We start from the raw sequence: 21,857 nt of genomic DNA on the forward strand, positions 1-21,857 counted from the left end.
CGCATTTGTTTCGGTCTTCTTCGCTTCTTCTTAATCCGTCAGTTATTAAACGTCAGAACGAGGGGCTTTGCTAGTGCTGTCAAGAGTTTCCTACCAGTTTCCTACGAGTTTCCCAGCTGTTGCGGGAACTGAGTTCGACAGTTCGACGGAGGAGAGTTCGCTATGCGGAGATTTTTTCTCGTCATTTCGTAACTGTGCACTGATTTTAAAACACTATACTTTGCGCGGCTTTGCTCAATCACAACACTTAAGCACTTGAACGGAAACTTGCGATAAAGAAACGTGGAGTGCCGTTTACCTACTGCGACAACGAAGCCGATTGCGTCGCGCTTTTATAGCCACGGCCGCAAAATCTTGCCTTCGTGCCGCGGCAGTCGACCCGAGCGCAGCTTCGTGCGTTCGGCAGATTGGAATCTCAAGGCCGCGGCAACGCTGCCGCGCTGTGATTGGCTCGCTCGCAGCAGGTGCAACTAACGGTACTGTGTTACACGCGCGAGATGAGATTTGCTCGTTTTAAGCATCTCTAATCGCTAGCGCGAGGCTCGAATGCAAAGTTTTGAAATCAAAATTGCGTGATCTGTTGCGCTGTGCCGCGCAGGATCGAACACGTTCGTAGGTAAGCAATTCGTGGTCTATGCAATTTTCATCATGACAAGGCTCGAGCTTCACTATTTCAATTTTTATATCGTCGGCGATCGAGTCTTCCGCCGTGTCCTGCTCCTGCTATTTCGCATGATCAGCATCTGCCTTGCCCATGGCTAAGCGTACGAGATCCGACTCTTCAGCCATTTGAGGGCAGGTGACATTCGTGGTGTTTACGCACATCCAATCCAGCAACGATGAAAAATTGGTTCTGATATTTTCGAAAGAGTTAACTAAGCTAACTCTTTACTATTTTCAACAAAGACTCTTGCTTACAGATAAACTATTTGTATTCGCAGCAAACAATAATTCTGTTTACAATTTAGTTCGTCCTGGAAATGTCATCGCAGTTTCCAGCCCTGTGAAAATAATACGCAAATTAGGTTAGTTCGGAGTGCTGCAAGGTTGCTGGAACGAAGCAATACTTCATCAAGTAACCTTAGCAGTAACCTTGGTTGAAATAACAACTCGTATGACTCATCCACGGCGCAACAATTGTTTTGATTTGTGCTCACCGACGAGACGACAACGAAGACGACGATAATATATTGGATGGTAGAAACAAGATGACGGACTCTTCTGGTATAGAATCTCCTGCCGCACCGGAATGGCTGGTGAAGCTGGAAAGCCGCAGGGAACGTATTAAAGCCAAACTTAGCCACGAAAGTGGCAACGGCGCGCCGTGCAATGTTTGTGGTAAGTAGAATTAGGAGCTCAACCGAAGTAGGCAGACTCAACATAGTGTTAGCAAAAGCGAAACAAAGAGGAAGGATGCTTTTACGGTACACCTTTTTGTCATTTCGATAGGAAGCGCTTGTCCGGGATTGGATTTACACTTTTGGAGAAAAATATGTCGTAACTGCAAGTGCCGCAAAGAGCAACACGACTGCATCGACGACGACGTTAGTGGTTGGGCGCAGTTCGAAATCCTTGGGGCCATTCGGTCGAAGCCAGCATGTGAGTAGTCTCAAACCGTTCATATTTCCGATAGGTTTTATTATTATTATTATTATTTTTGCATCGTTTCATTTGCGCACGTGCAGACATTCGAATTTCCGAGCTGACAGACAAACCGGTGGAGCTGGCCTGGGTACCACCGAACGTGACCCCCGAGCTGGCTTCGGACTACATGCGCACGCTCGGCCAGCAGAACATTCCGATCGTGGGCAGCGAGGCGGCTGAAAAGCGCAAACAGCAGCTCGAGTTCCAGGTGCCCGCACACGATCTCGACACGAACCTGTGCCATAACCTGACGCCGTACGAGGCGGGTCAGCTGAGTGAGTACGTCGAGAAAATCAAAACGCACTGCGTTGGCCAGGGTACGGTCCTGCGCATCGGTGGTGAGGGAGCAGGTCAGCTGCAGTACGGAACGGTGGTTCAGCAACCGAAACGAGACCAGCCTGGCGACATCACACCGTCCGCAAATGTCCAGTCTGGTGATTCAACGCGCCCGGACTACATGGAGAGTCCCGCACTGTCCGACAAGATGAAGTACAAACTGCACCTGATGGGTATCAGCAGCTCAGAGATGGTGGCTCAAGCGATGCGGCAGGATCCGGCCATCGTGCTTACGGCCGGTTCCGCTGGGGTTCCTGAACCGATCGTAAAATTCCATCGAGAGTATCAAACGAACCCGAAGTTCCGTGCCGAGATGGATCGTTTCGTGGAGCAGCAGCAGCAGGCCCAAAAACTGGATGAACCATTGGGTAGTGTGGCCGGGGGATCACTTGTACCGTCGGGTAGTAATGATTCCGGGTTTGGTTCGATTCCGGTGAGCCCCCGGGACGTCACTCCGGGCCACGCTGAACTCCTCGGGCCAATGGGAACGTTGGGCTTGAGTGAGAAGGTAATGCCTCCACCGCAGCAGGCCTCCACCGGCCCGGCCATCGCCACGCTGCAAACGCTCCGCTGTGGCGGCTGCACGCTTCCGATAACGACCGGCGAGGTGGCCGTAAAAGTGGATCGGCCGGTCAGCAGCGAATGCTCGGTCTGGCACCCACAGTGCTTCCAGTGCCAACGATGCGGCGAACTGTTGGCCGATCTCGTCTACTTCTACCACGCCGGTGCCATCTACTGTGGGCGCGATCTGGCCGCCATCCTTAAGATTCCGCGTTGCGCCGCCTGCGATGAGCTGATCTTCACCAAGGAGTACACGGCGGCCGAAGGGGCCACCTTCCACGTGCGCCACTTCTGCTGCTATCACTGCGATGGCCCGCTGGCCGGTCAGCAGTACGTCATGGACGAGCGTTCCTCGCAGCCACTCTGTCTACCGTGCTACGAAGGCCATTATGCGCAGACGTGTGCCACCTGCCAGCGGCGCATCGGCCCCACGGAGCAGGGGGTCGGATGGGACAAGATACACTGGCACAAGGAGTGCTTCCTGTGCAGCGGTCGCCACTGCCGGAAGTCACTCATCGGGGGTCGCTTCTGTGTCAAGGCGAACCGGCCATACTGTAGCGCCCAGTGCACAAAAGATATTTGATAAGAGATCAAGTTCAGGGCACAGCCATAAGCACGATGCGTCTCACGATAGTTCCGGTTCGTCATTATTCTTCTTTTTTTTGAAAAACCTAGTGTAGTCGGAAAAAGTAACTTGTTTTTGGAAATTTAATTCCCTTTCTAAGTCATACGTAGTATTAAAATTTAAAAATTTATGACAAACTTTTCCGTTTGTTATTTTAGAAAATGCAAGAGCGGTAAAAAGAGAGATCGCACCATACCATGCAACGAGCCAGAAACCGACCTCTCTTTTTACCGATCTTGAGAAAAAAGATTCAACTGGAGAACACACTTTATGTTAAGGTTTTAAAAAATAGTATCGACAACGGACATTCGGAAGAAACGCAGAGTATTATTTGTACAGCGCCATCCTCAACCTAAGTGCCGTTTAATGATCAGTTTAACGCGTTAAGGCAGGAGGTGTGAGATACAAAACGGAACCAGATATGTCACATTTGTGGTACATTTTTGCTTAGAATTGGAACGGCTTTACTAACGGCTCCTAAGCGCTGACGTCTGACTACCGACGAACAACATTCCGGGTGAGCCGAAACAGATCCTAACACAATATGACACACCATAGGCATACTGGATCGACAGAACGCTGAACGAGTTAATAGATGATAAGAAAGGTCGTTTTGCAACCCCACGCCTCGAAACCCACCCACATAAGAATCTTCATTTCATAGTTCATAAACATTATTTAGAGACTTAAGCGAAATTACATTTTAAAAGATGTATTTTTCGTGGAGGAAAACAAACACCGCCGTGCATTTAGGTGCTAGTTTTACGATGAAGCATAACCGAAAATCATTTCTGCGATCGGTAATGATCCCACTATTTAATTTTACAAAAGAAAACTGATAAATAAAGAAGTAGTGCTATTTTACAGAACAATCATTTATTTACGTACATATTTTATTTTTCCATGGTGTACCGTTGTTGGGTTTGGACAAACTTTTCGTAAACCAAGCGTCCGACCGTGACATCCTCGGTGGCCATTCCCAGCGACTGGAACACGGTAATGCCACCACCCGGTTGCGTTGGCAACAGCTTTTCGGCATCACCGAGAATGATCTCGCCGACTTCACCGACCACGTTCGATCGGAGTGTAGCCAATTCCTTCCGTGCACCCTCCCAGTGGTCAATGTACACCCGGCAGTTATAGTAGATGTCCTGGGCCAGCTCCGCATGGTGGTACTCGCCGGCGCCAACGGCTGTAGGAGAAGAGTGAGGGGTGATGAAGGGTCAACTCATCCGTCGGAAGTGTCCGATACACTTACCGTTGATGTGTACGTCCTGCTTTAGGAAACTTCGGTACACAAGCGGCTCACTGGAACCGGTCGCGGTCACAATCACATCGCAGTCCCGGCAGCAATCCTCGACCGTGTCGCACACGAACACGGAATAGTTACTATCCGTTTTCTTTGCCTCCTCCACCAGGGTGGCCTGCAGTTGATTTGCTCGCGCCGGTGTTCGATTCCACAGGCGAATGGAGTGGAGCCGGGCCAGGGCAGGCTGGGTGCGTACAAAGCCAACCGCGTGCATCATGCCCTGAAACCCGCAACCCACAATTCCCAGCTTGATTGGAGCGGCGTTTTGGGAGGCGGCCGCCGGTCGCAGATACAGGTGATCGGTTGCAACAAGCGATGCCGTTGCCGTCCGCACGCCCGTCAAATAGTTCGCCTCGACGATCGCCTCCAGCTTGCCGGTGGTGCTGTTAAACACAAACACCTCCCCGTTAATCGACGGAAGGCCGACGGACGCGTTCTTCCGGAAGCTGGTGATCAGCTTGCACGCCAACGTTGAGCCCCGGTCCGGTGAGTTGCTCGTCAACTGGTGGTGGCCGACGAAACCGGGCATGCACAGGAGTACCCCTATGGAATGGCAAAGTCTTTTCAGTCCGGCATTGCGCCTCTTGCAGACCGTATAACTTACCTCCTTCGGCTTGCACAAAAGTCCGAGCCGGTTGGGAGCTGACCGGATGGTCGGTGGAGCGGGCAGACGGTTCACGGGCTTGATTCGAGACGGACACGAACGCCTGCTCCAATGCAAACCGAGCTTCGTCCCAGTCAAGCAGCTGCTTCACCTGATCCTCATCGATAAACACTGGCCGTGACCCCCGGGTGGTGTTGGTTCCTACGTTTTGTTTACTCATCTTCACAGCCTCACGATAGGTAAACTCTGGGTGGATGTTTTGTTTTAATAACAACCCCTTTCACGATCGCGATCTCTCTGAAATGATCACCTTGACGGTTTGATGGTTTGTTTACCAATCAACCTTAAATACTATTTGCAAAGGATTACCCTCTCCCGCCATTTGTCCAGCAACATTTTTCTTATCTCATTTGCTCCAGAAAAAAACTAACCACAACGCACACGAGAAGCTATCTGTCGCTTTGCCGAAGATAACAAATGAATGAGCATACTCTCGGACGTTCTTATCTAAGATGAGACAATAACCTGCGGTTACGTACGCTATGTTATGACCCTACTGGAGTTTGCAGCATCGTCTTGTGGTTTAACCTAACATGGGGATTTTTTTCTTCTTTTTTTAATATAATTGCATGTTCTTTTAACAAACCATACAATAACTTCACAAAGGGAAATAATTTATTTTAGTTTAATGTTTACTCAACGTTTGAAATATTCTTCACTTTGATTTCATTATCTGCTCTGGGAAAAATTAATCTACTTAATGAAGGTTCCTCAGAGTACAGAGGCCTTAAAGAAACTTTTGTTGAACCCTTATTTAAATAAGCTTTTGCAGCATAAAACTGTGCAAAATAAACGAACTTAGTAAATTACATTTTTATCATTCACTACTCAGAGTCACGAAGGCTAGGTGTCATCACTTTAATTTTTTTTACACACCCACAAACAAAACCCACCACTTGCTTTTTGTTTTCGAGTATTTTTATTATAACAATTCGATATAAATAATAATTATCGTAATAAAAAATAAAGATAAAATTGCCATTTTTTGTTGACTACGATTGGCTAAAGGAGCGCGGAATAGCTTAGAAAGGAAGGCGGGAAGGAAACAAACGGGGGGGCATAGGGCATGAGGGTAGGGAAGATTGCGGAGCAAACGATGGTGGTAGGTGGTGGGGTAAGAGTACGTTTATAATTCGTCAGTATATGGTGTTTTATCATTTGAATTCTAAGGTAAATCGGTATCGAAGGTAGGTGTTTTTATATCATTATTGTAAACGTCCTGATCAATTCTCGCTCATCTCTATCATTTGCATGTTCATTATTTGATTTGCTTAAATGTGCCTCCTTGTTTAATATTAAATAGTATGTCATTATGTCGGTCTAGCACGGAACAGGATAATAACGCGACTATCGTGGGCTATGATAATTCCTCTCCTCCAACGCAATTCCTATCAACCGTCTGACGGGCTTCCAAGAGGGGGAGTGAGAGAGTGGGAGAGGAAGGATGGAAAGCTAAAAGATTTGAACACCGGAAGCCGGCTTCTTCCGGTCTCCGGTGAAACAAAGGGAAACATATTTAACCTAGAGCGTTTTTAAGTAAGTAGTGCGACAACAATTAAGACACGTGTACACTTGTAATCCTCGAGACGATACACACATCAACTACTAATCCTCTTCCAGTGGGGGGGCACCGATTCATTTCGCACTGTATTTAGCGTTAAAATTTGTTCGATTCAGTTTTGTTTTGTTTCGTTTAATCTCCTCTTTATTTTAAACCTGCGATCATTCTTCTATTCTCATATACCTATAGTCGTTACCGTTGTAGCTAATCAACATATTGAGCCACGCACGCTCTAACCCTACATATGATAACACAAAACACGTAAGTGTGTGTATGTATGTTTATATATATAAAAAAACACATAAATACAATTTAAAAACGAAATAAAACAAAATCTACCTACGATATGCTGATGGTGGTGGAAGAGAACGGTAAAAACCGAAGAAAAACCTACTTGGATTCACGTGGTTGGAAAAGTGTGTTAACGCGCTTCTATGATCGACATATTCTTGAAGCGAAAATTCGATTTTCGAATGTGCAAAGGAGGCCACTTCCGTCCGCAATTCTGACCGCGCGCCCCTAGGAGTGGTAGGTTGTTTGCACAAAAGTATGTGAATAAATACGGACATTTTATCGATTTGTTTATCATATATCGTATCATAAGCATAATGGGTAAGTATATGTATAAGAAATATGTATAAATATGTACGCGTATAGACACAATTGATTTTTGTAAGAGTGTGGCTGGCTGCTCGCTGCAAACCATTTGTTTTGTCGATTATATAGGAGACACCACGCTGTGAATTTGGTTTGGTTCGGTAAAACATTTTCAGATGATACTGGTTCTCGATGCTGAGACATGCGCCTGTATCGGTCGCCGACGAGGCTTCGGAACCGATTGTGTTTTGCGATTGGTATTTTGTTTTGTTGTTTAGAATATGGCAAAAAGGAGGTGACGAACGGTGCTGAGCTAGGGAAACGAGCTGGCAGACTTTCAAGCAAAAGAAGAATCGTTCAACGTTCCATCGTTCCCGTTGCTGAGCCTCGTCGTCGTCGTCGTCCCTGGTGAAGATGCTGCCGTTGGCGATGTGGATGCCGTTGTTGGATGGTTCTCGGAGGAGCCCGTCGCCATCGTGAGGGTGATTCTGAGTGGAAAAGAACAATAAGCACATAAAATCAGCATTAGTACAAGCGTTGTCGGTCATTGGAACAGCTTCACTCGAAAGCAATGGGATTAGAGATAACATTGAAACGAAATATAAACCACACGTTCTGTTGGGTATTGGCAAAACAAAAACTACATCATCTTCGTCGTCGTCATTTCTGTTCTGTTAGCAGTAGCACAACACACGCACTCGGAAGCTGCTTTTAGTGAACACTGAGAGACACATGCGAGCACTCGGTAGGCTCTACCTCTACGGATGTTGCCACCAGTAGTAGAATGGTCTCTGTGAACCGTTTGGTGGTGGTGCCTGGTTGGATCTGTTGTTCGATTGAACAGAGCTTCTTCTTCTGCTGCTGCTGTATGAAGGCGGTGGCTGTTCCTTTCTCACCGGTGCAGATATACTGCTACTGCGGACGTTGCTGCACTTGAGTCGAACGCTTCCACCACTAGCTTCTTCCGTGCCCGACGACGTCCTGCGTCGCGGTGCGAAACGACTATCGATGCTAATTGCACGACGATATTCTGTCAACAGACTCGTGTATGACCCCGGACCGGGTGAGGAAGCTACGAAAGGCGAGGGAACCACCGGAGGGTTGGAAGTCCTGGGGGTGCGAGGTTGCCGTCCTGGGTAAAAGCTTACACTGCATATGGGTGGGGGTGGTGTGTCGTTATTTGATTGCAATGGGCAGTGGAGTTGAAGATTGCGGATCCCCCGGGGAAGAGAGATAAACACAATCAAAGAAAAACGGCCAAAACCAAAGGAAGAAAAAAAGGGGGTGGAAAACGGAATCATTTCAGTTCGATGCATCGATTCACTTATCAATCAAACACACACAAGAAAATTGCCAAACGAAAGCGGGCGCGAGCAGCATGAGTATGACGTATGACGGAAAGGATGAATAAACGAACTATGTTTTAGTGGCAACGAACAACGAAAAGTGCACACAACATGGACGACATATGATGGGCGTAGGAAGCGGCAAGGACTTGAGCTTGGGAGGGCATTAGATCCGCTGGTTCCACACACAGAAAAGGTACTGTTTTTTTCGTGCGGTGTCCTCGTTTTCCAGTGGGATTTTGGGAGCTTCAGAGTTACTTCGTCGTTCGGAGCGGTAAATGGTGCTGGGAGAGAGCTTCCGGAAACGTGATCCAGAGAGCAGGGGCAAGCAGCGGGGAAAGCTTTCTGGTTTTGCTTACATTTGAGGTTTGACATTGTTCAGCAGAGAGGTATGTGTATGTGGCTGAAGGCTTGCTCCTGATGGTATCCTTTTCTCTCCGTTGGTCCCGCCGTTTACAATAATTATCGCATTTTATCTTTAAATGCAACTCCTTTTAAAAACTGTGGCTCGTTTGAATACTAAATCTTAAGACTAATTTTTCCACTGCTTTCCGCGTCCTTTCTGGCGGCAATGAACACATCTGTTCTCAGCTAGCAATTACGGTCGCTTCTGGTTTCCGGCACTGGATGCAGATCCAGTCGAGGCAGATGTCGTTAGGACGGCAGTGGCAAGGCTTGCACTACTACTATTCGTCATCTTGTCCATCGAACGGGATCGGCTGCACTCGATCGCCTTCTTGAACTCGTGTATCTGGTTCTTCAAGTTCTTCAAATCCACCAGATCGATCTCCGAGCCATGCGCGTCGTTCGATTCGTCGCGGATGATCTGGTTGAGCGAGTGTATTTTCTCCTTGATCGATTTCAGCGTGTCGATATCGAAAGGAAATTCACACGGCTCGTTGGTGCTGCTAATGGGGCACTCGATCACACCTTTCGCTGCTGCTGCTGCTGGTGGTGCGTCGTCCGGAACAGCGTCCCGGGGTGGTTTCATGCCCCCCTCGTCGGACACTTCTCTTCGCTCCACCGTCTCCTCCGAAAGAGAGCTTTTTTCCGCATCCACCTTCTCCGATCCATGACTTTCGACCGACGGCACTGGGGAGGCAATTTTCTGTGGCAAACTGCTGCTACTGCTGCTGGAAGGGTTGCTACTACCGCCATTGCTGCCACCACCACCTGCGGCCTGGTCTTCGAGTACGAAACTTTCGTCCTCCTCCTTGATGGTGGGAGGCAAACGCTTCTTGCGGCGCACACTTCCAAGCAGACTTGGACGTGTCCTAGAGAATGTGGTTTCCACCAACATGGTGGTACGTGGGTTATTAAATGCGACTTGCACAGAAGTGAAATGTTTGATGATGATGGTATTTTAACACAATCGATTTTGTTTCTTAAACTTATCATTGATTTACATTATTTTGTAATTGGGAACACATGGAACGTTCAAGAAATAATGTTTTTTTTTCTTAACATTCACGCTACGAAACACCATGTTGTTTGTTGCAAGGGAACGTCATCGCCTACTGTTTTCAAACGATTTATAAATTTAAAAATTGAAGCAACATTAAGACGCAACATACGAACATCTTTGAAACACTTATCACTTATGTTTCCATGGTGTTTAAAAATACTACATTAAAAAATCTTGAAAGAAAATATAAAATGTTGCCATGTTCTCGTAAAACCTCTAACTAGGATCCCGAAGTGAAAAATCCTAGAAGTGAGAGAGCTTCTTACCTTGGATTATTGCTTTCCTTGCGACCGTCTCGCGTTCCACCGACCAGACTCGTGCTTCCCCCTCGGCTACTGCTGACGCTACCGTTGGTGGTCACACTGAAATGGTCCCCACTTCCGACGCTCGGTGATTTGCGTGTTACAGTCGACTCGTGGAACGAATCCATCGACGACGAACTATCGCTAGTATCGCTGCGAAAGAAAGTAAAAATAAAGATGGCCGTTTATTCGGGGAACGGTGAGTTGGTCCGGTTTGTGTACGCACCTATCCGATTGGTATGAATCGCCCTCCTCTTCCATCGCCTGCTGCAGGTCGGCTATCCGTTGCAGCGCAAGCCGTAGATCCGCCCGAGCCGAAGCCGTCTCCTGTTCGGCCGTTTCGATGCGTTTCTCCAAATCCTTGCGCTTGGCGAGGTTCTCCTGGTCCCGGTTGGCCAGCGACGAAAGCTCATCGCGCAGCTCGCGTATCGTCTTCTGGGCCTTCTTCAGCGAGTCTTGCGCCTGTGACTCACGGTTGCGTGCCTGGCTCAGTTCGCCCTGGAGCTTCTCGAGCGAATCCTTGTGCCGGGTCAGCTGGATCTCGATGCGTGCCCGCGTTGCCTGCTCGAACTCGAGCCTCGACTCTAGCTCTTTGGTTCGCAGCTCCAACCGCTTGAACTGCATGCTGTTCGACGAGTCGCCGATCGTCTCCACGTTCTCGAGACGTGCGGCCAGCTCGACCACCTGCTCCTTGAGGGATTTCTTCTCACCCTCCAGCTCGGACAGCCGCAGCTCGTATTCGGCGATGAGGGATTGCTCGCTGCTTAGCTGCTTCACGGTGGAGCTATACTTCTTCATTAGCTCCGCCAGCTCCTCCTCATTCTCGTCGATCTGGGCCTGCAGTTCGGTGCGATCGCGCTGAGCGGACGTTGCCTTTTCCTCGGCTTCGTTGCGGCCGCGTATCATTTCCTCGATCAGCATCTGGGCATCTTGTAGTTCACCCTCGAGCACCTGACGTGCCTTGACGGCCACCGTTCGCGCAGACTCAGCATCCTCGAGTTGGTTCCGCAGCTGCCGCACCAGTGCCTTGCTTGCCGAATCACCCTTCGCACGCTCCAGTTGGCTCTGAGCGTCACGAAGAAGGGCCCGGTATTTCCGGGCATCCCGTTTCAACCGCTGCACCATCGCTTCCTCCGCCGCCCGCTCGGCCCGATCCTGATCCTCGATGCTGTTCAGCCGTCGTTCCAGCTCGTGCTTATCTCGCAACAGCTGCGTGCGCTCTTCGTGCTCCTGCTCCAGCTGACACTCGAGCGACTTTATCTTTTTGTACGACGCACCACGGATCTCCTCCATCTCGTCGTCACGCTGCTGTGCCTCCTTACGAGCCTCCTTCCGGATCGTCTCCAGCGACATCTCCAGGCGCAACTTGGCCTGCTCGAGCAGCTGTATCTGGCCGGCCATTTCGTCCAGCTCTTCGTCCTGCTCCTTGCAGCGCCGATCAAGCTCCATCTTCTGACGCTTCAGCTGGGCAATCTCCTCCTCCGTACCGCCACCGAACGCCATCTCGTCCAGCTCGCGCTGCAGCACATTGTTCTTCTCCTCCTTCAGCTCCAGCTCGAGCCGCACATCCGACACGGTTTGCTCCAGCTTGCACTTCTCCGCCATCAGCACATCCTTCTCGCGCGTCAACCGCTCCTTCGCCTGCCGCTCCTGCCGGGCCGTGTCCTGCAGCGTCTGACACTCGGCGTCGAACTTGCGCTGCCGCTTCTCCAGCAGATTGTTCCGGCTGTTCTGCTCCTCGTACAGCATCCGCAAATCGTTCATCTCGTTCGTCATCTTCTGTGCCTTGCGCTTCCACTGGGCCACCACCTGGCGCTGCTCCTCCACCTCCTCGTACGCGTCGGCCAGCTTCTTCTCCAGCTGCTTCTTCAGGCCCACCAGCTGCTCCAGGTCGTGCTCGTGCTGCGTTTGCAGGCGCTTTTTGGTAAACTCCAACTCCCTCGCGACGCGCTCGTACCGAAGCCGGTAGCTCTTCGCTACCTCTCCGTCGACGCCGCCCATCAGGTCACGCCCGTCGGCGCTACCATCCCCGTCGTAATCGCCGATGGTGCTGCAATCGTCAAAGTCACAGTTCAGCTCGGACTTGGCGCACAGCAGCTCCATCTCCATCTTCTCCGACGACTCCTGCAGGTTGCGGTATTTCGACTCGTACTCCTTCACCTCCTTCTCGAGCCGCAACCGTTCGGATGTTTCCGTCGCCAGCCGCTCGGTGATTAGGTTCGAGGACGAGTGTTCCTCCGTCAACTCCGAAGTTACGTCGCTCAACTGCAACAAAAAAGTAGATAAACGATCATTTAATTTTAGTTGTATTTTTGAACACGGTTATTTTATCTATAAAAAAGAAAGCTTCAGTCTATTAAACAGCAGTCATTAGACAACACGAAATGTGGTTTTCAACCTTTCAAATGATTTCCACACAATACAATGTTCGAAATCTTTTAAAATCATGCGAAAGAAGTCGTCTTAAATGCGTAAATTTCTGATGCTATAATGATTGTTCACTGCCAGAATTGTTTGAAGGTATATGCTCAATCAACTTAATATTATTAATAGTTTCAAAAAGAATTATAGCAAACTTCTCCGGTAAAGAGATAAATAGGGTACTAAGAGTTGTGGCGCATACAGTCTTCTTGAAAATACTTAGACTATTGGCACATTTTGTCCTCTGCACATGTTGACCCCGAACCCAATTATGTGTGTTGTAGTCTTATATTGCTTGTATAAATTTGTGCAATAAAACCATGGTTGTTAGTTGTAAAAAAGTTAAAACTATGAGTAAAACATAAATTAATTCAATGATAATTATATCGAGCTCTTTCGCAAAAGGAATCATTGAAACTGGTAGTAGGGGTTTTCACATTAAATAATAATACGACGATATAATCGTCGATCTTGATCATGCGGCGAAACCGCACAAACAACACGCTATATGAAAGTGACTCGTCGAGACAGAGAGAAGATGCCCCATTTAACGAACAACAGAAAAAGTGTTTGTTTTTAATGTAATTCGATCGCTACGACATCTTCCACATTCCACTCTCCTTGGACGCGATCACCCGCCGCCCATACACATTACCTCTTCGCTCATATCCACGACCGTGCTACAATCGTCGTCATCATCTTGGTCGTCGTTGCCACGGCGTAGACGGCGACTGTACAGTGCTGCCTTGTCGAATTTCTGCGCCGTCGGCAGCTCGCAGTAGAATGACGAGGACGCACGCGAACTCGACCGCGAGACGCCACTGGAGAGTCGGGGCGACTGCTCCTTGAGCAGCTGCAATCCGCGCGTAATAATATTGGACACACTCCGCGATCGAACGGCCCCGAGCCCGGTCACATCGCCAAGTGCTCCGATGGCACCCCCTCCGTATGTGTCCCCCCGCCGGCGTAACGATCGGCCCAGGGTGCGCCAGTCCTGCATGACGTGATCGGTGCGGCGTAGGAAGTCCTGAATCTTTCCGCTCAAGTACTGCGAGGCCGACCGGGCCAGGGAGCGGTTGCTACCGAATTTGGGCAATGGGCCACCGCCGGCACCGACCGGAAGATCGACCGCAATCTCCTGCGGGAGTGTGGCCAGCGAGAAGAGGAACTGCTCAAGCAGACCGTTCGGCAGCGTTCGGTCACCTTCGAGCGGGCCGCAGGACATGGCACGGTCCGCCATGGCTCGCTTCTTGATGGCCCAATGTTTTCGCTCGCTTTGCTTGCTCGACGAACCGCTCGTTTCCGTGTTGCATGGTTCCTCCTCCTTAACCTCCTCCTTGACCACTCCTTTCTTCTCGATCGGTTCCACCATCTTCTTGTCTTTCTTTTTCTCCTTCTTGGCGGGTTCCTTGGTTCCATTTTCCACCACCTTCGAGATTTCCACCATTCCCTTCACCACGGTCGTGTCGGCCGTTTCGTGCGTGATCGTCGTCTCCACCGTGCCCATCAGTTCCCCCCCACTCGTGTCCTTTTTCTCCCCCTCCTCGGGCGCAACAACTTCCGCCGTGGCTTTCGGTTTCTTTTTGATAATTTTCTTAATCACCTTTCGCACCTTTACCACCGGTCGGCTTGCGGGGGACGTTGACGTTACCGCGGTGGTCGCTACATCACCACCGACTTCCTCCTTATCCCCATCCGATTTGGCCAAACTTTTGGACGACGCGGACGTTCTCAGCGGTGTTTTCTCCCTCGCTTTTGGTGTTACTTCCGCAAGGATTTTCCTGTCCGCGGGAGATTTTTCCTTCGGCATACCATCGTCCACTCGGACCGGTGAGGCACGCGCTTTAACACCACGATCCGGTGTGATCGACGATCGGTTCGGTTTCAGAGACAACCGGACGCCGATCGGTGCTCCGGACAGCAACCCACCACCACCGGTGGACGATTTGAGGCTGGCCGATTTTTCAACACCATTCTTCTGCTCAACACCGTTGCTGGTGGAGGTGGTGGTGGACGGTTTTTCTCCATTTTCCTTCCCCAACCGGGTGGCGCTGGGTGATCGTCTCAGATCGGCCGACGTTTTGTACGTCGTCGTCGTCGTCGTCGGTTCCTTTTTGCTGGAGCTTTCTTTCACCGACGAAAGCTTTACTTTCATTTCACTTTTCCCGCTTTCCTTCCTGACCGTCGGTGGAAGCCCATTTGTGGCGGGCGAAGGTGCCGACATCGTTTGGATGCTACCATTATTTCCCTCCTCCCTCTGGCCGTCACCGTTGACGAGTTGTTTTTCCAACGCCGATGGTTTCCCCGAAACCTGCTGCACGAAACCACCATTTTCCTTCGTCATGTGCGGCCCCTTTTCGCTCGCAATGGCCATCAGCATCGGTCCATCACCCACAACCGCTCCTCCTCCATTGTCGTTGCTTTTCGGCAGCAAATTGCTCGACTTTGTGGATTTCGATTTTGACAACGCCACTGCCGGTGTTGGTGTTGGTGGCGTTGCGATTTCGTTGTTATTTTCATCAATAACACCACCGTTACCGTGCTTCTTCTCGTCCTCCTTCGTTTTGGCCCCGCCATTCACAGCTTTGCTCGCCGCTTGCGTGACGCTTGGGAGGAAACTTTTCCACGACAATTTTCCGCCCGACGCGGGACTGGGCGGTGGCTTGGCAGACACCGGTTTCGGTTCGTTTTTCGTTGGCTTCTTTACGATACTGCCAGCGGTGGTGATGTTTTGCAATGCGGGCGCTCCCGGCGTCGCCGCCGCCACCGGATGATCTTCATCTTGGCGCTGCTGCACGTCAGCGGATGTTGCTGGCGCCGCCGCCGTCACCGTCGTCGTCGTACTCTTCGGCTGTACTGGTGTTGGTTGTTGCGTGATACGCGACGATGAGGGTGATTGCGTCACGCCGACCGCCGATGGGGCCGATATAATTGGGCGCATTTTGATCGGCTTTCGGCCAACCGACCACCGAAACCCCCTCGGGTGAAACCGAGAGGAGCGGATCGATGCTGTTGGCTTTCACTCCGTGGGGTGGGTGTCCGACACCCTCCCTGCGATCTTTCCTCCTCCTTTCCTCTTCTCACAAGCGACAAGTGTAAATCACCGAAACTTAATGCCTCACTGGCGACGCCGTTTTATGGATGGTTTTATTATTAATGAAATACCGCAACAATAACAACGATCGTCGACCCGGGGGCTGACGCGGTCATTATCATTATTTTACTCTGCGGGGATGTTGTCTCTGCGCTCCAGTTCTCGTACACCAGGGTTATTTTAAATTTTCCGTTTAACGACAACCGAACGATGAGCTCTCCATTCGGAGGCCAGTAACATTTTCAGAACACAGCGCGATTTCACTCCTTTCCCTCATCGATCACATTGCTTCGGAGACTAGTTCCCGACTAGAATCAAACACCTTCAACTGACTCTCTTGGGTCACTCTTTTCGTTGCCCCTTGGGGTAAAATATTGAGATCAAATCACTTCAAACAATTTCGTATTAATTTCGACACACCAAATCCACTCGAGAAGGGAAAGGAAAAACTTTCCCCCACTAGAACGATCCTATCCTGCCGTTTCCCCCTCGTTTTCACCTCACTTGGGCGCCACACAACTAAACTCGGTAGATTCGTTGATCGATTGCGATTGCGATCGTCGGATTTAATTTGACTTTAATGTGGTTCTTGCTTTCTTCTCATCTGCGTGTTTTGCCAACTTGCGTCGATTGCACCATAACGCAGCACCGCTCCGGACCACACCACCACCACCTGTCGTCGAGAGTTCGAATTTTCCCAACCCACACCCCCACACCGCCGCCGCTCCACCCGATCGTTTCGTCCGTTTTATGCAACGCGTTCGTCGTTCTTGTGTGTTCTCTGGTCGCGCGGATCTGATCGTGTTCCTGCGTGCGGATGCATCCGAACGCAAACGCAACCGACAGCGCACTGGGAACCCGGACGACAAGAAGAGAGAACCACGGCCTGCACGACCAAACAGGCCCCAAAAGCCGGCCGCGACCGGGCCAGCTACGTCAACCGAGCGAGGGACGGAGCGTCGAAGACGGGAAGAAGCTACCGGGGGCGGGGGACAGTATGGTTTCGTCTCGTCGTCGTGCGCTGGCCCTACATTTCTGGGATGCGCACTGCGCGGCACAGTTCTATTTAAACACTCTGGGCCAGGTCCTAGGGCGTGCGTTGGACAAAACTAAATACGCGCGAAAAGAATTCATTACAAATAACAAAATCGTACAAGTAGTTTTTAACTGCAATCTCCATTTTCAGAGCAGCATGAATTGTAGCAAATGTAAAGTCATGCTTGAAATAGAAATTATAATTCAAGCAATAGAGCCAACACGCCAGAGTTTCAGTATCGTTAAGAAAAGGATAAACATTTCAGCTAATTGTAATTCCGGGATTAATTGTTACTGGTCCATTACCTTCTCACCACAATAAACTAATACGGTCCATGTAAAACTGTTTACAATAATAATATTAAATGCTGCTATTTCGTCCGTAGTGCAATAATAAAAGATAGCAACAACTTAACGACATGTTAGTTTCGAGACATGTCGTTAAGTTGTTGCTATTTTTTATTATTGCACTACGGACGAAATAGCAGCATTTAATATTATTATTGTAAACAGTTCACGAAACCAGTTTTAGACAGATTGCGTTTAAAATATACACATCAAAGTCTCGGGAGTTACAGTCTTTTACATGATCCTGACAGGTAGCTTCAAATGATGGTAAAATTATGAAAAAATAAAATAAACAGACTATTTACTATCAGCGCATATTTTACGACGCGCTCATAAATGTGTAACCTTCGCAGTTTGCTTTAGTATTCACTAGAGTAGTATCTTGCATTTTGATGCCTCATAATTGTGGAGAGAATTGAACTGATATTGTATAATAACACCAACCTGATCTAAAACAGTGTTATTTTTAGTTGAAGTTGAAAAATCTGATATATGTTGGTGCACATGAGCTGTACGGTGAAAAGATATCGAAAAACTTTTCATGATTTTGTAACCTACAAAATGCTCTTGTTTTAAATTCATCGGTCAACGTACGTCAGTATATAATTTTGTAGTATTTTTTTCTATTGAGTATGTACTCGGTGTAGAATACAATTATATATGTAACTATATAATAACTGAATACAAATTCAGTTGAGTTCCGTGGAAAATGTAATTCGAATGTTATCCAAAATCCAGCCATCTAGCCCACTGTGCCACTTTGACCGACGCACTAGGTCGCAACTCACTCACCGACCGATCACCCCGACCGTTACGACCTGCAACCAATTCTTCCTCCCTGCCCGGGGTGTCGGTCGTTGGTTGTGACAAAATAGTCCACCTTCCCTTCCCTCTGCCTGCCCCTCCCCTGCTCGTGCACGGTCGATGGACCTCGACGGGAAGACAAATCAGTCAAGTGAGCAACAGGCGCGAACGACAAATGTAACAGCAGCACGTATTACGAACGAACGAACGAACGAACGAAATGGGATGGTGTGTTTTGTGCTTGGCGAGACGAGAGCATATGCTGCAAAAAAACGGTGGCGTATCTTATTTTTAGATCACTTCGGAACCAGAGTGAGAGCAGCGTGATTGGCGTTTCGGGACAGTGGCGAGCAGCTGATTGGCGGCCCGAATGCGTGGAGTGTGCGGAATTACAAATATTGTGCGTAAAAACATCGTCCACAAACCGACCGGTGGATGGAGTTCCCATTTCCAAGCGGATCCAAATACACACCGTGATCGCTGGGGCACTGGAATAACATCAGGAGGAAGTTTCCCTAAAAGCAACGTTAAAACGTTGGAAAGAAAATACAGCGAATTTAACCAATTTTGTAGTTCTTGAATCATCATATAAAAACAACAATCCGACCAACACTGTCACCAGTACGGGAAAGAGGTCGATGAAACGGCCGCTGATAGTCGCAAATAGGAATTGAAAACCACCAGACAAGACCCATCGCCCTGCCGGTCGATTATCTAAATACTTTCGTCCCCAAAGGAACACAAATAACACCAAACTTCACTTCATTCGAGAAGATAACGACGAGAAAGCAAGCGCGAAAGCAATAAGGCGCAAATGAAGTAAAATGATCCTTGTTTTTTGCCCGGTCGCCGTGAACGGGCGACGGGAGATGGTCTCGTAATTATCGAAGCCAATCGACGAAGACGAACGAAGGCACGGATGTTTCTTCGTTCGTCGAGTAAAGACGGCGGTGGTATGGTTTGTTTGGCGACGGCGACGATGATGAGCCCGAACGACGCAAGTCAGCTGTTTTTGCACGCGAAAAATGGACCAAGAATAAGAGCAAGAGCTAAGGCAGGGGACCAAACTGAGCGAAGAAGTGCAAAGCGAGCGGCCATCGGCACCAGAACATGATGCTCGATTTAAGAAACAGAGTTAAATGCAGAGGAAGATAGTCGCATAGGGGGAAGGTCTGAAGCGAGGGAATGGGAAAAAACAAAATCCTATCCACATCCGCGGCCGAATGTCGCAAAAGGGCGCCTCTCTTGGACGAGGAAAACCAGGGATGTTCTTTAAACGAAAAACAGATCCCTCAGCCGTGCAAGTTTTGAGCAAAACCCATCGAAACAGATAAGTCCGTCCGTCTTGAAAAACAAAAAAAAAACAGGAACAGAACACACAGGGACGATACGCCGAAAGATTGGCAATCGGACCGCCGACCGGACGGGTTTAAATTAACGCGGAACCCCAAAAAACCGAGGCGCATCAACCCGGTGCAGAGATCCGAGCATCTGCTGCACCAACAGTGGGTCACTAATGAGTTGATGAGTTGAAGCAACGGGGGGGAGCTCAAACCGATGCAGAATATGCGTGCCCGTTAATCTTTTTCGGTTTTAAATGGATCGTATCTATACATTGTTTTGGGGCCTGGCTGGCGACGGACAAACAGGCGTTCCGAACGTGCAACGCACTCAACTCAGGGATCTGTGAGGATCTGCGGGATGAGGAGGAAAACATTCTGCAATCCACAACAAGGAAATAAAGTGGTCTGTCCAACAGCCAGAACTAGAAGCAAGTAGACATTTTCTTATTAACAGATACAACGGCTATAATCGTAAAGTTTGCGTCACAAATTTACAATTTCCCAATCTATTTCAATATGGAATAGAACTAAAACTGGCGATAGAAGAAGGCAAAAGTTCTACTAAAAATCCCTAGTAAAGTAAATCACTTAACTCCACACAAACGATGTGTAGTGTACATACTAACATAGCAATAAGTAGGCTAAGATAAATATTGTAAATCAACGCAAGCTGTGGATCACTATATAAAAGTAAAACGCCAGCTGGCAAAAGAAGTTCAGTCTTGACTTCCAACATGGAAACATCCTAATAGACATAGTATTCCCACTATATAGATGTATTGAACTAATGTTCTATTTGAAACGATTCTCGTACTTTTTTGACTGTTCAATTTCCCATTAGTCCCATTAGTTAGACCATTCGTTTGATGTCCATGTTTCTTGTTTCGCAGAGGAAAGACTTCTAAACAAATCAACCTCCATTGTGCCTCAGACGGATGTTTCCATTTGCCTCAATGGTACCTCCCCAACAATCCCCAACCCCTTAACATCTGGGCGATAAATCTACACCTCGAAACCACAAAATTTCGCTCCAATTAGTTAGGTACGATCGGATCGCGATGTAACACGATCGCGGAGGACGTCTCAACCGAAGGCGAGAAAAACGAACAAATCCGCCTAACGACACACCAAACGACGTAAACGGATCGTGTGTGTGTATGTGTGTGTATGGTTGATGGAATCGGATCGGAACAGGTTTTGTTATGATTGGCGACTTTCCAAACAATCGATCGCGAAGATAAATTACACCTCTCGCGAGATGTTGGACAGGAGGAGCGCTAAGGAAAGGAGACGACGCACATTGAGACGTGGGAGGGAAAAACATTTAGAACAAGACACTGTTGCATCTCCGACGATCCGCTACGGTCCGAGACCACACCCGACGTTGGCAACACGGGTTTGCAACGGGTTGAACATGTTGTCCAACGCCACAACGGAGACGATGATCCGCGATGCGAGAGTTGGTTGGCGGCGTCCATCGTCGTGTGATCGACAGGTCCATACAAGAGGTGAAATTTAGCGATAAACCGATGCGGTGAAACAACAGCAAAAAACTTTCACCTTACCGACACCGAAACGGGAGTTGATTTGTCGCGAAAATGTTTCCCCCGGCGTTGCGCGCCGATTCTCCATGGACAAGATCGCATCTGCATATGGCAGGGACCCGCCACCGACGCCACGAAACTTACTCACTGCACTCGAACAAACTGCGTAACAACTGCTTTAGGGCACCCCTTTCGTGGCCAATGTCGAGGTACAGGTGAAACTACTCGTTGTTTTTTACTTGCTTGCTTGTAACGACTTGTTCTGCAGCGCCTCGTTCGAGCTCGAGTGTGGCTCCGATACACAGTGGCCGATACACGGTCATGTCCACGGCAATCAACAACATACGGTTGTAACAGCTGTGTGTTTTACACGACTACAAGCCACCGTAGGGCCACCCGATGGAGACCGCCCCTTCGTTGAAGGAGGGTTTGGAGGACGGGGACGAGGTGGGGGCGTGATAATAAATTTTCCACCCACCTTCCCTGACCGGCCGCGGGGGTCTACAAAAGTCTGGACTGCGGGTATTTTGCACTGCGTTGGATTGCGCCGAATGACACACATCAATTATTCGCCGAGCTGACGATTGAAGATCAAAACGGGCGAACGAGCGAACGAACGAACGAACAAACGAGATCTCCATTCCAAGCGCATTGCACTCCCACTGCTTCCCCGTTCTTGACCGTGCGGAGGGGGTCGAAGGTTAATGTAGGTGGCGGATGGCCCCAGCATGTCGGGGTGTGAATTTGGTTAGCATCCTCCTCCGGAGCAATGCGTGTCACGAGACAGCATGCCATCGCGCCGGCAAACTCGACAAGCACAGGGCTGGAAAACCCATGATGGAAAAATAAAGTTTAAAC

General features: G+C 49.0%; 3 protein-coding genes across 5 annotated transcripts in view; 1 reads left to right on the forward strand and 2 right to left on the reverse strand.

Moving 5' to 3' along the window:
• Positions 1–1,166: 1,166 nt before the first annotated feature.
• LOC131272332 (testin) lies at positions 1,167–4,031 on the forward strand. Its single transcript, XM_058274033.1, has 3 exons — positions 1,167–1,338; positions 1,450–1,599; positions 1,686–4,031. Exons 1-3 carry the CDS (start codon positions 1,209–1,211, stop codon positions 3,122–3,124), a joined length of 1,719 nt encoding a protein of 572 aa, XP_058130016.1. The 5' UTR covers positions 1,167–1,208; the 3' UTR covers positions 3,125–4,031.
• A 28-nt stretch (positions 4,032–4,059) lies between these two features.
• LOC131269066 (ketimine reductase mu-crystallin) lies at positions 4,060–5,419 on the reverse strand. Its single transcript, XM_058271385.1, has 3 exons — positions 5,080–5,419; positions 4,425–5,018; positions 4,060–4,358 (listed from the first exon to the last, which is right to left on the reverse strand). Exons 1-3 carry the CDS (start codon positions 5,297–5,299, stop codon positions 4,060–4,062), a joined length of 1,113 nt encoding a protein of 370 aa, XP_058127368.1. The 5' UTR covers positions 5,300–5,419.
• Positions 5,420–6,120: 701 nt separating this feature from the next.
• Positions 6,121–21,857, reverse strand: part of LOC131261395 (unconventional myosin-XVIIIa) — a 29,624-nt gene continuing 13,887 nt past the window's right edge. For all 3 annotated transcript variants that reach the window (XM_058263418.1, XM_058263420.1, XM_058263419.1), the window contains 3 exons: positions 10,637–12,675; positions 10,375–10,563; positions 6,121–7,785 (listed from right to left, as the gene is read on the reverse strand). In XM_058263418.1, coding sequence (XP_058119401.1) covers positions 7,635–7,785; positions 10,375–10,563; positions 10,637–12,675 — 2,379 coding nt within the window. In that variant the 3' untranslated portion in view covers positions 6,121–7,634. The remainder of the gene's footprint in view (positions 7,786–10,374; positions 10,564–10,636; positions 12,676–21,857) is intronic.

This window comes from Anopheles coustani, chromosome 3 (assembly GCF_943734705.1).
Source record: "Anopheles coustani chromosome 3, idAnoCousDA_361_x.2, whole genome shotgun sequence".
NCBI classification, from domain to species: domain Eukaryota; kingdom Metazoa; phylum Arthropoda; class Insecta; order Diptera; family Culicidae; genus Anopheles; species Anopheles coustani.

What these genes read in the sequence shown, in the direction of transcription:
- LOC131272332 (XM_058274033.1), top strand. Translation starts at nt 1,209, where the DNA reads ATGACGGACTCTTCTGGTATAGAATCTCCTGCCGCACCGGAATGGCTG. An exon ending in CGCGCCGTGCAATGTTTGTG is followed by an intron (nt 1,339 to 1,449) that starts GTAAGTAGAATT and finishes TCATTTCGATAG; the next exon opens with GAAGCGCTTGTCCGGGATTG. An exon ending in CATTCGGTCGAAGCCAGCAT is followed by an intron (nt 1,600 to 1,685) that starts GTGAGTAGTCTC and finishes GCGCACGTGCAG; the next exon opens with ACATTCGAATTTCCGAGCTG.
- LOC131269066 (XM_058271385.1), bottom strand. Translation starts at nt 5,299, where the DNA reads ATGAGTAAACAAAACGTAGGAACCAACACCACCCGGGGGTCACGGCCA. An exon ending in TTTTGTGCAAGCCGAAGGAG is followed by an intron (nt 5,019 to 5,079) that starts GTAAGTTATACG and finishes GCCATTCCATAG; the next exon opens with GGGTACTCCTGTGCATGCCC. An exon ending in GCAGGACGTACACATCAACG is followed by an intron (nt 4,359 to 4,424) that starts GTAAGTGTATCG and finishes CTTCTCCTACAG; the next exon opens with CCGTTGGCGCCGGCGAGTAC.